This window comes from Osmerus mordax, chromosome 27 (assembly GCF_038355195.1).
Source record: "Osmerus mordax isolate fOsmMor3 chromosome 27, fOsmMor3.pri, whole genome shotgun sequence".
Lineage (NCBI taxonomy): Eukaryota > Metazoa > Chordata > Actinopteri > Osmeriformes > Osmeridae > Osmerus > Osmerus mordax.
This window is the reverse complement of record NC_090076.1, coordinates 3352232-3368098: the sequence shown is the minus strand read 5'-3', so window position 1 is coordinate 3368098 and position 15867 is coordinate 3352232. Positions and strand designations below refer to the sequence as shown.

General features: G+C 44.2%; 1 protein-coding gene and 1 long non-coding RNA gene across 2 annotated transcripts in view; both read left to right on the top strand.

Annotated features, from left to right (window-relative positions):
• The window catches only part of ankrd29 (ankyrin repeat domain 29), a 97048-nt gene extending 81553 nt beyond the window's left edge, over positions 1-15495 (top strand). Inside the window, exons 9-11 of the mRNA XM_067230169.1 lie at positions 13494-13592; positions 13688-13760; positions 14646-15495. Coding sequence (XP_067086270.1) covers positions 13494-13592; positions 13688-13760; positions 14646-14767 — 294 coding nt within the window. The 3' untranslated portion in view covers positions 14768-15495. The remainder of the gene's footprint in view (positions 1-13493; positions 13593-13687; positions 13761-14645) is intronic.
• The window catches only part of LOC136936898 (uncharacterized), a 330204-nt gene that overhangs the window by 313693 nt on the left and 644 nt on the right, over positions 1-15867 (top strand). The gene's annotated exons all lie outside the window — the stretch shown is intronic.

Below are 15867 nucleotides of genomic sequence, written 5' to 3'. Positions count from 1 at the left end.
GGCTTGTAGTTGGTAATCTGCCTGAGCCCTCTCCAGACAGAAGCAGAGTTGTTTGCAGAGAATTGGTGTTTTAGCCTCTCTCACCGCCTTGCTAACCCTGTTCTTCGACTCCTTGAAACTGTCTTCGTCCCCACTCCTAAACGCGGCCTCTTTCTCTGACCTCAACCTTCTGAGTTTAGCTGTAAACCAGGGTTTGTCGTTGTTGTAGCTTACCCTGGTGCGTGTTGGTATACAGCAGTCCTCACAGAAGCTGATGTATGATGTCACAGCCTCTGTGAGCTCATCCAGACTATTGGTAGCAGTCGTGAACATATCAGTATCTGGCTGGCGAGCACACGTTGAGCCTCATTGACGCTAGCCTGCGGAGGCATGTAGACGCCAACCAGAATGAATGATGCAAACTCTCGTGGCGAGTAAAAAGATCTACAGTGAATAAAAAATGATTCCAGATCAGGAGAACAGTGCTGCAGAATCACCGTCACATCTTCACACCAGCCACTGTTAATGTAAAAACAAATACCACCGCCTTTCGTTTTGCCAGAGAGCACAGGGTCACGATCCGCTCTCAGCAGTTTGAAACCTGCTAGCTGTAGCGCAGAGTCTGGGATCAGTTCACTCAGCCATATCTCTGTTTTTCCACACCAGTAGCTGAAGTTCATCCAGTTTGTTGCTCAGTGAACGCACGTTGGAGAGAAATATCCCCGGTAACGCTGTGCGTGCCCCACGCCGACGGAGTCGCACCAGAGCACCGGCTCGTTTGCCTCTCCTACGGCGCTTCGCTGCTAGGACAAAGCCGAGGGTGGCTTTGACTATAATTCCCACTAATTCTGCCGCTGGAAGCAGAAAAGTGGGAAATAAATCCACAGGAGTTGTAGTCCTGATGTTTAGAAGTACTTCTCTAGTTAGAGAACCCCGGAAATCTTGGCAGAACACTGAATTAACAGACAAAACAAGACAAAGCAAAGAAAAGAGCGCACCTAACGACCGAGGCAGCCATCATCGGCGCCATCTTGGATTTTTTTTTTTTTTTTCTGCCACGAACTCCCTAAATACAGACAATTCATCAAATGCCCAACCAGAGAAGAGAACACTCTGGATCACTGCTACACCACAGTCAGTAGAGCCTACCACGCCGTCCCTCGTGCAGCACTGGGTCACTCTGACCATACCATTGTCCATCTGATTACTGCATACAGGCAGAAATTAAAGCTCTGTAAACCTGTTGTGAGGACATCAAAACAGTGGACCAGTGAGGCTATGGAGGATCTGCGGACGTGCTTGGACTGTACTGACTGGGATATGTTTGTAAGACTGGGTGTCAAACCTGCCCCCACCTCTCATATGCTAAAGTCTGGAGTTTCTGGACGGTCTCAACTTGATGGCCCTCACACCCCATTCAAGATGTGGTCTGATTGGTTGTCCTTGTGTATAAAGGGAATTGTAAATGCATTGTTCTGTGGATTCTTCATCTCCTGAGACTTCTCCTCAGTTCTGGCTTGTCCTACTGTCCTACTCCTTGCTCACCTCTTTCTTTCTCTCTGATTTACAATGATCATGGTAGAGTAGGTAAGATTTAAAGCTTTCATATTGTAACATGTTTGCCTTGTAATTGATTTCATTCATTTGCAATGTTATTAAATGCGTATTTCATTTAACCGTACTTTGACCATTCTTGCTCTGATTTAACCCATAGAGTCAAATACCTGGAATTCTATTTGTATTGGCATTATTTGGTTCATGCTAATACACTGTTGAGTTTCCCATCTTCCTTTAAACCATAGGGGAATTCGTTTTGGTTGTTTGGACAATATTTAACCCCCTACAGTTTTGGTGACCCCGACGTGATACAGTTAGGTCCATAAGTATTTGGACATTGACACAATTTTCATCATTTTGGCTCTGTATACCACCACAATGGATTTGAAATGAAACAATCAAGATGTGCTTTAAGTGCAGACTTTCAGCTTTAATTTCAGGGTATTTACAGCCAAATCAGGTGAACGGTGTAGGAATTACAATACATTTTATATGTGCCCCCCCCCCCTTTTTAAGCGACCAAAAATAATTGGACAAACTAACATAATCATAAATCTAATTGTCACTTTTAATACTTGGTTGCAAATCCTTTGCAGTCAATGACAGCCTGAAGTCTGGAACCCATAGACATCACCAGACGCTGGGTTTCGTCCCTGGTGATGCTCTGCCAGGCCTCTACTGCAACTGTCTTCAGTTCCTGCTTGTTCTTACATTTACATTTATTCATTTAGCAGACGCTTTTATCCAAAGCGACTTCCAAGAGAGAGCTTTACAAAGTGCATAGGTCACTGATCATAACAACAAGATAGCCAAAAAACATCGCGAGTAGCCAAAACATGAAGCACACATTGTGAACAACCAAAGTAAGTGCCAAAGGGAAGAACCATAAGAGCATGTAGTTAAACAAGTTACAATTAAACAACACTTGGGGCATTTTCCCTTCAGTTTTGTCTTTAGCAAGTGAAATGCATGCTCAATTGGATTTAGGTCAGGTGATTGACTTGGCCATTGCAGAACATTCCACTTCTTTGCCTTAAGAAACTGGTTGCTTTCGCAGTATGCTTCGGGTCATTGTCCATCTGCACTGTGAAGCGCCGTCCTATGAGTTCTGAAGCATTTGGCTGAATCTGAGCAGATAATATTGCCCGAAACACTTCAGAATTCATCCTACTGCTTTTGTCAGCAGTCACATCATCGATTAATACAAGGGAACCAGTTCCATTGGCAGCCATACATGCCCACGCCATAACACTACCTCCACCATGCTTCACTGATGAGGTGGTATGCTTTGGATCATGAGCAGTTCCTTCCCTTCTCCATACTCTTCTCTTCCCATCATTCTGGTACAAGTTGATCTTGGTCTCATCTGTCCATAGGATGTTGTTCCAGAACTGTACATGCTCTTTTAGATGTTTTTTGGCAAACTCTAATCTGGTCTTCCTGTTTTTGAGACTCACCAATGGTTTACATTTACATTTATTCATTTAGCAGACGCTTTTATCCAAAGCGACTTCCAAGAGAGAGCTTTACAAAGTGCATAGGTCACTGATCATAACAACAAGATAGCCAAAAAAACATTGCGAGTAGCCAAAACATGAAGCACACATTGTGAACAACCAAAGTAAGTGCCAAAGGGAAGAACCATAAGAGCATGTAGTTAAACAAGTTACAATTAAACAACATGAACCGCTATAAGTGCAAGTGTACCTGTGGAAAAAAGCAAGCAACAGTAATAAAAACAATATATCACAGCGAGAACAAAAATTTAAAACAGTTACCACTAACCACAAGAGCAACAAGTCTCTAAGCAAGAGTCATTGTGATCCTTGAGGAAACTAACATCGGGTCAAGCGAACCATTCCTAAGTACCGTTGTACTCCCGGAACAAGTGCGTCTTGAGCCTTTTCTTTAAGGTGGAGACACAGTCAGTATCTCTGATGGAGGTGGGGAGTTGATTCCACCACTGGGGGGCCAGACAGGAGAAGAGCTTGTGTTGGGACCGGGCGGTCTTGAGCGGTGGGACCACCAGGCGGTTGTCCGAAGAAGACCGTAGGTGACGGGTGGGGGTGTAAGGCTGCAGGAGAGACTTGATGTAGACGGGTGCAGTCCCGTTCACTGCTCGGAAGGTCAATACCAGGGTCTTGAATCTGATACGGGCCATGATAGGTAGCCAGTGGAGAGAGATGAGGAGCGGGGTAACATGGGAGCGTCTGGGTAGATTGTAGACCAGGCGGGCCGCTGCGTTCTGAATCCTCTGAAGAGGGCGGGTTGCACATGCTGGGAGACCAGCGAGCAGCGAGTTGCAATAGTCCAACTTGGAGAGGACAAGTGCTTGGACTAGCAGCTGGGTGGAGTGCTCAGACAAGTATCTCCTGATCTTCCGGATGTTGTAGAGGGTGAATCTACACGACCGGGAGACCGCAGCAATGTGGGCCGTGAGGGAGAGCTCGTCGTCCATGGTAACCCCAAGGTTCCTGGCAGAGGATGAAGGGGTCACCGTCGCAGATCCCAGGGTGATTGAGAGATCGTGGGAGATGGAGGGTTTAGCCGGGATGATGAGAAGTTCTGTTTTGGCGAGGTTCAGCTGGAGGTGGTGCTCGGTCATCCAGGCGGAGATGTCTGTGAGGCAGGCCTCAATCCTAGCTGAGATCCCCGGATCGGTCGGAGGGAACGACAGGTACAGCTGCGTGTCGTCAGCGTAGCAGTGGTAGGAGAAGCCATGGGAGGTGATGATTGGTCCAAGTGAGGTGGTGTACAGAGAGAAGAGGAGGGGTCCAAGGACAGAGCCCTGTGGGACACCAGTGGAGAGCTGGCGAGGTCCTGACAGTTTGCTTCCCCAGGAAACCTGGTAGGATCTTCCCGACAGGTAGGATGAGATCCACTGGAGTGCAGTGCCAGTGATGCCCATCTCAGAAAGTCTGGCGAGCAGGATCTGGTGGTTAACCGTATCAAACGCTGCAGAAAGGTCCAGCAGAATGATGACGGATGACCTGGAAGCCGCTCTGGCAGACAGGTTTACATCTTGTGGTGAACCCTCTGTATTTACTCTGGTGAAGTCTTCTCTTAATTGTTGACTTTGACACAGATACGCCTACCTCCTGGAGAGTGTTCTTGATCTAGCCAACTGTTGTGAAGGGGTTTTTCTTCACCAGGGAAAGAATTCTTCTGTCATCCACCACAGTTGTTTTCCGTGGTCTTCCGGGTCTTTTGGTGTTGCTGAGCTCACCAGTGCGTTCTTTCTTTTTAAGAATGTACCAAACAGTTGATTTGGCCACAACTAATGTTTTTGCTATCTCTCTGATAGGTTTGTTTTGATTTTTCAGCCTAACGATGGCTTGCTTCACTGATGGTGACAGCTCTTTGGACTTCATATTGAGAGTTGACAGCAACAGATTCCAAACACAAATACCATACTTGAAATGAACTCTAGACCTTTTATCTGCTCCTTGTCAATGAAATAACGAACTCCCTTTATGAGGGAATAACATACACCTGGCCATGGAACAGCTGAGCAGCCAATTGTCCAATTACCTTTGGTCCCTTAAAAAGGGGGGGGCCACATATAAAATGTATTGTAATTCCTACACCGTTCACCTGATTTGGATATAAATACCCTGAAATTAAAGCTGAAAGTCTGCACTTAAAGCACATCTTGATTGTTTCATTTCAAATCCATTGTGGTGGTATACAGAGCCAAAATGATGAAAATTGTGTCAATGTCCAAATACTTATGGACCTAACTGTTTCGAGCAATTCAGTTAAAGTTTGGTATACCGGCGTTTAAAACCATGGTGAGTAAGCATTTACAAATGTACATTAATTGTGTTCCGCCTGGTTCTGTTGGTAGAAGCCTATTTCTAGTTTCTGATATTAGCTCCTGCATAAAAACAAAAAAAAATTGAATGGGAAACTGAAGTTAACAAATTACTTAACCTATGGGAAGAAGTTAGCGTTAACCGAACGTTATCTGAATTGAGCAAGAAAGACAAGAACGGTCTTAAAACTGATTTTACACTACATTGGCGAACTGTAGGAGTCCATAAAAAGTAAGCAGAAAAGAAACAAATATTGAAGATTACTGTACATTTAATTGGCAAATGTCTTCTCAACTCTGTCCTCAAAGCAGCGACCCCTTTTTGTGCCACAAGGCAATACACCGCTAACAAAGACAGTGAAGAGACCAGCCATGCTGGCTCACATTCTACGGAGTGTTCAGACACAGACAGTGGAATTGTTGCGCAAATCCCCAAACTGTGTTCTACAAAGAACCGTCGAGTTCCTGATCCGCCACATTGCTGCCATAAAAATGGCGACAGAGGTAAAACCCAAGCCCCAGCAGCCCCCTCATATACAGTGTAACTTCTGTAAAAGACAAGGACACACCGGAATGCGATGTTGGGATCTTGGTAGAAATATGCCTATTCCACCCACACGCTTGTTTTATGCTAACAACAAAGTTAGATTTTGTCATGCTTGTCTAAGAAGTGGTCACACTGAGTCCAAATGTTGGGATCTGGGAAAGGGTAGGCCTCCCCCATTGTTCATGCAGCATAAGCTGAGCCTTTATGAAGACAAACAAACCTTGAACTTTTTAACGTGATTACATGCAATTCCAACTATCTTTTACATTTACTTAATTCAGGTCCAAATTGTGATATTGCTTCATTCCTACTGTATTACCCCTGTGTTTAGTCTTTGTTGTAGTTCAAAGATTTGTTGGGGACAGTTTATTTGTTGCTGCTCCAGTTCCTTTAGCTGCATATGCATAGTGCATATGGTTTGTCCATCCATGAGTTCCTATGTTGATTTGTGTGGATGAGTATTGGGTATTGTGGATCAGTATGTACCTTTGTGTGTTTTATAGAGTTGGTGGTAAATGTTCTAGGTTTCAGCTAAACTCACAATGGTTCCTGACCTGTAAATGTAGATTGGTATAACTTGTATTGAATTTTATTATTGCTGTGTAATTTATGTTTTGTTTATTTTGGACCCAAGAACACTGTTTTGCTTTAATTGCCATTTTCATCTATGCTAGATGATATGTTTGTGTACCTCTCATCAATCAAAAGGGAGGACTGTTCACCTATTTTTTCCATTTGAGTTTTAGGACACTGTCCCCCTAATTTCCATTTGTATCCCATCCGACTCTATCAGACCCCAGACCACTCCAAACGTCACTCCAAACTTTACAATTTTCATTGTTAACCAAGTGCTGTGCTCCAATTGTGTTCTGCTGTAACAGGACAAGAACTTAAGTAGCAGGAATATGCTAACCAAGGGCACGTCTGCATGCCAATACAAAGGTTCTTCCAAGTGATCCTCTGAGCAATAGCCATGATCCAAAAGTGGTCCTCAGAATCAGAATTCGGTTTATTCGCCATGTATTTTATACAAACACGGAATTTACTGTGGCAGGGAGGTGCAAAATACTAAACATATACAGATCTTAAATTAAGTAAAAGTACAAAAGTTTAACTATTTCTAAGAACTAAACAATCTAAGAATACAACAATTTAAATATAAAATAAAATATATATAAAAATAAGAATAATGAACAGCGTGAATGGTCAACATAGTGCAATCGGATACTGAGATAAAGTGGCTTATGCATACTAAATTGCCATTAGATGGACTTATAATAGTTAAATAAGTGAATGAATGTCAATGGGAGTCCTTGGCCTTGTTGAAGAGGCCAGTAGCAGATGGAAAGAAACTGTTCTTATGGCGGGAGGTTTTGGTCCTGATGGACCGCAGCCTTCTGCCAGAGGGGAGTAGCTGGAACAGGGAGTGACCAGGGTGGGAGGGGTCGGCCACAATCTTCCTTGCACGCCTCAGGGTCCTCGAGGTGTGCAGGTCCTCGAGGGTAGGCAGATTGCAGCCAATCACCTTCTCAGCAGTGCGGATGATATGCTGCAGTCTGCTCTTTTCCTTGGCAGTGGCAGCAGCGTACCAGATGGTGATGGAAGAGGTGAGGATGGACTCAATGACGGCTGTGTAGAAGTGCACCATCATTGTCTTTGGCAGGTTGAATTTCTTCAGCTGCCATAGGAAGTACATCCTCTGTTGTGCTTTTTTGGTGAGGGAGCTAATGTTCAGTTCCCACTTGAGGTCCTGGGAGAGGATGGTGCCCAGGAAGCGGAAGGACTCCACAGTGTTGACTGGGGAGTCGCACAGGGTTATGGGGGTGAGTGGGGCTGTATTCTTCCTGAAGTCCACAACCATCTCCACTGTCTTAAGAGCATTGAGCTCCAAGTTGTTCTGGCTACACCAGGTCACCAGGTTGTCAGCTTCCCACCTATAGTCAGACTCATCCCCGTCAGAGATGAGCCCAATGAGGGTGTTGTTGTCCGCAAACTTCAGAAGTTTGACAGACGGATGACTGGAGGTGCAGCTGTTGGTGTACAGGGAGAAGAGCAGAGGGGAAAGGACGCAGCCCTGAGGAGATCCGGTGCTGATGGACCGGGAGTCAGAGACTTGTGTTCCCAGCTTAACACACTGCTTCCTGTCAGACAGGAAGTCTGTGATCCACCTGCAGGTGGAGTCGGGCACGTTCAGCTGGGAGAGCTTGTCCCAGTGGCGGTTCTACATGGAATTACACCCAGGGCGAGACGGCCTTCGCGCCCCCCCCCCCCCCCCCCCCCTCCCATTGAAATCAAAAGGCTGTTGTGGTAAGACCGATTATGTTCTATACAGCTAAAACAGCCTGGGGTCAAATTGATACCAAACATAATAGGAGGGTTACATAAACATGCCCTTACACGCTAAATGTCTGTTATTACATGCTATATTAATATAACTTTTAGGGAGGAACACTTTTAGTTATGACGTTAAACTATACTTTGTCACGAAATATAGTTGTAGCAAATAGCAAATGTTCGTCTTTGAAACTACCTACAGATTTGAAAATTCCGTTGGCTAATTACAGGGTCTAACCTAAATAATGAAAATAAATAATAACTGAACTTGTAACAGTTTTGTTGCAAAGCACACTATTATGGTGAAATGTTATCTCGTGTTTGTTGAGTTAAAACCGAAATGTTGTTGCATAGCAAGCATCATAGCAAAAAGGCTAACAAACGTAAGAGTTGGCCAATACCCATTTTTTTTTTTTCGCCATTTCACACAATAAAAACAAAACAAAAATGTGCAGGAACTTTAGGCCTATATTTATAATATTATGAATTGTCCGTTCCATTTGGGAGACCCAGTCATATGAGCTGTCTGTCCCTCTCCCCTTTTTTCACACAGCTTCTGTGCACGGCACCTTCTCAGCAAGCAGGGGTGCCTGCAGCCGCCTGAAGGGGGCGCCAATTTGCCAATTCCCCACACAGTGAAATGATAGAAAAGAGAAAACCGCTTCGCGGCGCAGAGATTTTTATTTATTTATTTTATGCTCGTGCGCCCCCCACGTGACATGAAAAAATGCCGCCCCGGGCGGCTGCACGGTCCGCCCGTGCCTAAAACCGCCCCTGGCTTGTCCTGAAGCAGGGCAGGTATGATGGTGTTGTGGGCAGAGCTGAAGTCCACAAACAGGATCCTGGCATAGGATGCTGGGGAGTCCAGGTGCTGTAGGGTGAAGTGGAGGGCCATGTTAACGGCGTCATCCACAGATCTGTTGGCTCTGTAGGCAAACTGCAGTGGGTCCAGGAAAGGGTCTGTGATGGCTTTGAGGTGTGCCAGCACAAGGCGCTCAAAAGACTTCATTACCACAGAGGTCAGGGCGACGGGTTGTTGGCCTTGGCTTTTTGGGCACAGGGATGATGGTGGAGGACTTGAAACAGGCTGGCACATGGCATGTTTCCAGGGAGGTGTTAAAGATGTAGGGGAACACCGAAGACAGCTGGTCAGCGCAGTGCTTGAGGGTGGCAGGAGAGACAGAGTCCGGCCCAGCTGCTTTGCGGGGGTTCTGCCTCTTGAAAAGTCTGTTAACTTCACCCTCCTGAATGGAGAGAGTTGTCACTGTAGAGGGGGTGAGGGAGGAGGCCCCGTGGGTGGGAAAGGGTAGTTCAGGACAGTCCAAGTGTCTTTCAAATCTACAGAACTCTACAGAACTCATTCAGGTCGTTGGCCAGGCGGGAGTCGTTAGTGGAGTGGGGGGCTCTGGGCTTGTAGTTGGTGATCTACCTGAGCCCTCTCCAGACAGAAGCAGAGTCGTTGGCAGAGAACTGACGCTTCAGTCTCTCTGAGTACAGACGTTTAGCCTCTCTCACCGCCTTGCTAAACCTGTTCTTCGACTCCTTGAATCTGTCTCTATCCCCACTCCGAAATGCTTACTCCTTCTCTGACCTCAACCTTCTGAGCTCTGCTGAGAACCAGGGCTTGTCGTTGTTGAAGTTCACCCTGGTGCGTGTTGGAATACAGCAGTCCTCACAGAAGCTGATGTATGATGTCACAGCCTCTGTGAGTTCATCCAGACTATTGGTAGCAGTCGTGAACATATCCCAGTCAGTACAGTCCAAGCACGCCCGTAGATCCTCCATAGCCTCACTGGTCCACTGTTTTGATGTCCTCACAACAGGTTTACAGAGCTTTAATTTCTGCCTGTATGCAGGAATCATATGGACCATGGTATGGTCAGAGTGACCCAGTGCTGCACGAGGGACGGCATGGTAGGCTCTACTGACTGTAGTGTAGCAGTGATCCAGAGTGTTCTCTTCTCTGGTTGGGCATTTGATGAATTGTCCTCTGAGCAATAGCCATGATCCAAAAGTGATCCTCTGAGCAAACAGCCATGACCATTAGAATCTCAATGCTGACCTGTCTGCAATCAAGTTCCTTTTTCCTATGGGTGCAGGTTATCACACGATGAACACTGCAGCTTTTGCCTGTGCTTTTGTGTCCAAGAGGGAGGATTGTAAGGCTGGGTGTCAAACCTGCCCCCACCTCTCCTATGCTAAAGTCTGGAGTTTCTGGACGGTCTCAACTTGATGGCCCTCACACCCCATTCAAGATGTGGTCTGATTGGTTGTCCTTGTGTATAAAGGGAATTGTAAATGCATTGTTCTGTGGATTCTTCATCTCCTGAGACTTCTCCTCAGTTCTGGCTTGTCCTACTGTCCTACTCCTTGCTCACCTCTTTCTTTCTCTCTGATTTACAATGATCATGGTAGAGTAGGTAAGATTTAAAGCTTTCATATTGTAACATGTTTGCCTTTTAATTGATTTCATTCATTTGCAATGTTATTAAATGCGTATTTCATTTAACCGTACTTTGACCATTCTTGCTCTGTTTTAACCCATAGAGTCAAATACCTGGAATTCTATTTGTATTGGCATTATTTGGTTCATGCTAATACACTGTTCAGTTTCCCATCGTCCTTTAAACCATAGGGGAATTCGTTTTGGTTGTTTGGACAATATTTAACCCCATATTGGGGCATATTTTCAGTTAGCAGATGGTACTGTTTGAATCGCGATTCCATCTTCTACTGCCGGCTAACGTCGTAGAATAATCTTAATTCTTTATTAATGAATGAATGCAATATGAGTAGGCTAAATGCCTGAAAATATCACGAGAAGGGAAAAACTTAAAACGACGTTTAAGTCATAGAGATTAGGTCAATTTTTACACCGGTCTGCCAAATTTATGCGTTTTGATTCAACTATGAGGCTGCTTCTTGCAGGGGAAATGAGAAGACATCTATTTCATTCTACACTCGTATTTTGAGTTGTAAATGAGCAGCAAAAAAAAGATGCTTTTAAATCTATGTAATATTTATAAATAATAAGTATGCATTTTGATATAAAATATACAGAAATATCAGTTGTAAAAATGGCATTAAAAAACGGACCCCTGTGCAAACGACGCAAGCAAGCACACCCTACAATTTCCCCAGAAATTGTACCCTCTCTAGTTCTTCTTTTTTTAAATTATTGTACCATTGACGTCAATGGCAACCCCTAGAACCATATGGTACCTTTTGTGAAATTTGGCACACTCATTAAGGACAGTCCCTTCTATACTTACACCAAGTTTCATGTCTCCCATTAGACCACTCTAGCGCCACCAACGGGTCAAAGTTGGACTTGGACTCAAAAATTAAGTACCATTGGATTCCCTGGATCAAGATGAGTTCAACACAATTTCGTCAACGTCAATTTCCGGTTATATAGATTTTCCACCATTTCTGGTTTTATCAAAAACCTTTGAAAGCCTACTCCTCCAACATTTGTTTCCAATCTTCCCCAGAATTGGCAACCATCATCGTCAGAGCAACCCTCACAGAAGTTATCAAAAGGTTTTTGATTTTCAAAACCGTTTGTCCGGTACAGCCAATCAAAATTGGCAACAAAGCAACCAAACAGGAAGTTGGATCAAATCTCAGCAAATCTTTGAGATGTCAACACCAAACTTGGTATGATGACTCGGAACCCTCTTTCGAGAATGACTACACAATTTGGTGTCATGTGATCACTGGGCGTGGCCGCAGGAAGCAAAAATGTGTTTTGGCCAATAACTATTGATTTGTTTTACTTTATTAAGTGATTCCTTTTCTCATGATATCTTGGGACATCCCGTGTGTGACTCACAATAATTTGTGATAATAGCCGAAATGATGCGGCCGCCATTTTGAATTAATAAATTAATGTACTGCTCCTACAAAGTGTGTCCAATCTGAACCAAATTTGGCAGAGATTATCTTCAGACCAAGTTTCACAAAAGCTTTCACATGGTTTTTTGATTTTAGAAACCGTTTGCCCGGTACACCCAATCAAAATGTGAAGTTAAGCCATCAAACAGGAAGTTGGGTCGTATCTCAGCAAATCTGTGATGGATTCACACCAAACTTGCTGCATGTACTCGTTACCCTCTTCTGAGGATGTCAAAAAAGTTTTTTAGGCTGGCGCTACGATATTTTTATTCCCGTTTACCGTGCGGCCTATATTCCAGTGCAGTCTATACTCCGGTTTACAAACACAAAGTTCCCATTCTGGTGGGGTGCGGCTTATAGAAAATGCGGCTTGTTTTCCCGAAAAATACGGTAGTCAGTAATCAGTAACTAATTACTATTTCCAAGTAACTTGACCAACACTGCTCTTGTTTACTTTATTACCTTGGCTCAGCACAGGATTCTTTTATATTACAAATTTCAAAACCGGTTTTGGACCGGTCACTGATAGGAGACTGATTTTTTATTTAAGACCTGGCTCATCACACCATACTGCACATAGTCCCCCTCTGAGACAATTGATATTCAATCAATATATATTGATATCAATCAATTTACATTACATTTACATTTATGCATTTAGCAGACGCTTTTATCCAAAGCGAGTTCCAACAGAGAGCTTTACAAAAGAGCATAGGTCACTGATCATAACAACGAGATAGCCCCAAACATTGCGAGCAGCCAAAACATGAAGCATACATTGTGGAAAACCAAATAAGTGCCAAAGGGAAGAACCATAAGAGCGTGCAGTTAAACAAGTTACAATTTAACAACATGAAACTCCCCACAAGAGTGCAAGAGTGTACCTGTAGAAAAAAAAAACAATCAACAGTAAAATCAATGCTAGAAATGTTCAAAGTTGCAATATAAAAATGGTCTCTGAGTATGTGTCTTGTTCAGTGTCTTTTGAATAGTGCTTTGTAAATCTGCTTGATTGACTCAGTGTCTTTATTCAATTGTGGTTTGACAATAAAATCACGCCATTTGGTAGCACTGCTCTCATGCGCTGCTCCTTCTCCAACACATAATCTGCACCGCCTACTCAGTGACAGACTTTGCAGAATCTATGAAAAACACACCTGTGGTGGCATAAACACCTGGAGCATTGCTCATTAGACAACTGTGTTACCGAAGAGCTGCAGCATTATCGTGCCCATATGGTTTTCATTGAAAATGGTAGTCTTTAATAGGCCTGAAATCTACTTTGCTCTGTTTCAATAATAGTGGTTAGAGCACCATTACCCGTTGAGAAATATGTCAATGTTTGACAAAAAGTTTAATTTTCAGAATGGCTCCACAGTCCTCCATGCAGCTGTCACAGGTGGGAATCCCAGTAGTGTATCGCTTCTGCTCAGGGCCAATGCAGATCCAACATTACCTAACAAGGTGGGTTGCTTTATAGTATTTGGGTGTTTGTATTTTGGGTGTAACAATTGAGTGGAGTAATGTTTTGAAAATATTGTTTACGTTCTTTCATACAGGACAATAAGCTGCCAGCTGATCTTACAAAGAGTGAAGACATCCTGATGGCCCTCCATCAAAAATCTTTAAATGGTAGTAGCTGTTTATAATCCTTGTTCCATATAATATATGCTTAAATAACAATCTGTCAACATTGGACCATAAAGGTGCACATGTTGCTTGTAAAGGTCAACTTGTGTTGATGTTAAAACATTAGAATAGATTAAGATGCTATCTACTGATCCCATTGCAGAAATAGCCACTAATACATGTATTTCACAACCATTTTCTGAACAAGACACAGATGTCAGGTTAGTCCATGTCTTCTTTTAGCCATACTAGGGTTCCTGTGCTATGACCTTAAGGACCCTTCCATCTATTAGGCTAGTTGACTAAATTTACTTATTCAGATTTCATCCTTTTCCTCAACAAACTGAGACAAAACACAGTTCTACATCCATTTGTGAGCACAGAACAAGGTTTCACATATTTTGGGATTTAAATCACACTATAAATTAACTTAGTTTGACATTATGAACCCATTTTTAAGGATGTTACAGAATTGATAGTAATAGGCAATGATGTCCATCTATTATTGGTATAAATAATTTGTAGAAATAATAAAGTTGCATATTCTTTACAAATGTATTGCATATTACAATAAATTAATTTGGCTCCATAATCTCCCCCCCCCCCCCCCCCCCCACCGACCCAAAGATCAGTAAGATACTCTCAATATGGAGTAAGACATAACTGAAGTTCGGTAGAAGAATACCACATCTGAACTCTTCCCTTTCCCCTAATCTCCTTCCGGATATATACTCCTGTCATCGTGCTTACGTTCTTATTACGAATGCTGATGCTCCCTGCTACAATCTACAATGGAACATTTCTGGATTGGATATCTCCTACTTTGATCACACCAGACCATGGACATCGTGGACATACACCACTCTGATGACGAGTTTTCCCTCCCAGCAGGAACGGCTAATCCAGAGACCCTCCGATGCAGGCGCATCTCCGAGACGCCTTGTTCCGTTTCCAACCCAGCTCTGGGATCCTCCGTTGCCCTGGGTATCACAGCTCCCCCAGGCCCATAGACTCTGGAAGTCAGCCGCCTCGCTCACCCCCTTCGCAGGATTCCGATGTCGCTCCCTCGGGTTCCGCGGTAGCAGGATGCCCTGCTCCCAGATCTCTTCCGGTTTGTCTTTCCCCTCTGCTCCACGACATAAAGCTTCGCCAGCTCCACGGTCACCCATCTCAGAACTTTTGCCCTACGCTCCCTTCCAACTGGACTGTCACAGATCCGAAGGTGCGGCTGTTAGAATTATGCTTCAGTTCTACCCCACGCTTCAAAGGATCCAGACGCCACAGCACCTCTCCCTTCAAGTGTCTCCTGCTTCTGATGACATCATTGTGTCCAACGTCTTTCAGCGTATTGTCCCCTCCCCCCTTCTCTAGTCCCCAGGCCCAGGCTCCTCACACTGTTCTCTCCACACTCCCAGCCCTGTTCTCTGCCTTCATCGCCTCCCTGGTCTCCCAACACCTCTGCGCATATGCTGGGCACCACCCTGGATCGCTCTAATTTCCCCCTGCCCTTCAATCATTCCCTTCCTGTGGCGTCCACTGGGCCCTACCCGGTTCCCCCCTCCCCTCTCTGTCTCCTCTTTCCCTGCCTGCAGGTGGTGCCCCTCCAATGCTCCCCCCGACCTTGCGGTCATCTCCTCTGCCGCAGCCCAGTCTGGTCCTGTCTCCCCGTGTCCCCCCCTTCCAGTCCAGATCCGCCACCTGGAACCCTCCCGGCGCCAGGAACAAACAGCACCCACGTTTTTCTGACACTTTCTGAATATTTACATTTACATTTATTCATTCAGTATGCATACACATGAATAACTTGTCACAAATTACAATGCTTTACTGGCAAACATCATGCATAAGAAATGTAATGAATACACATCAGCTTACCTGCATGTTTTACTGTAGGAGACTGCATAGCAACACCATTCAAGATAACTTGCATTCAAGATAACTCATGTTACACATATAACTCATGTTACACATATAACAGTTCCTTAAATTATTTTATCATTTGAAATTATATTTTATTATTTACATGGCCTGGTTGTAGCCTTGCAAGACAAAAAGTGCAGTGCCGTTTCCAAATGTCCTTGTTGGCGCTAATATTGTTTTGGAAGTCAAC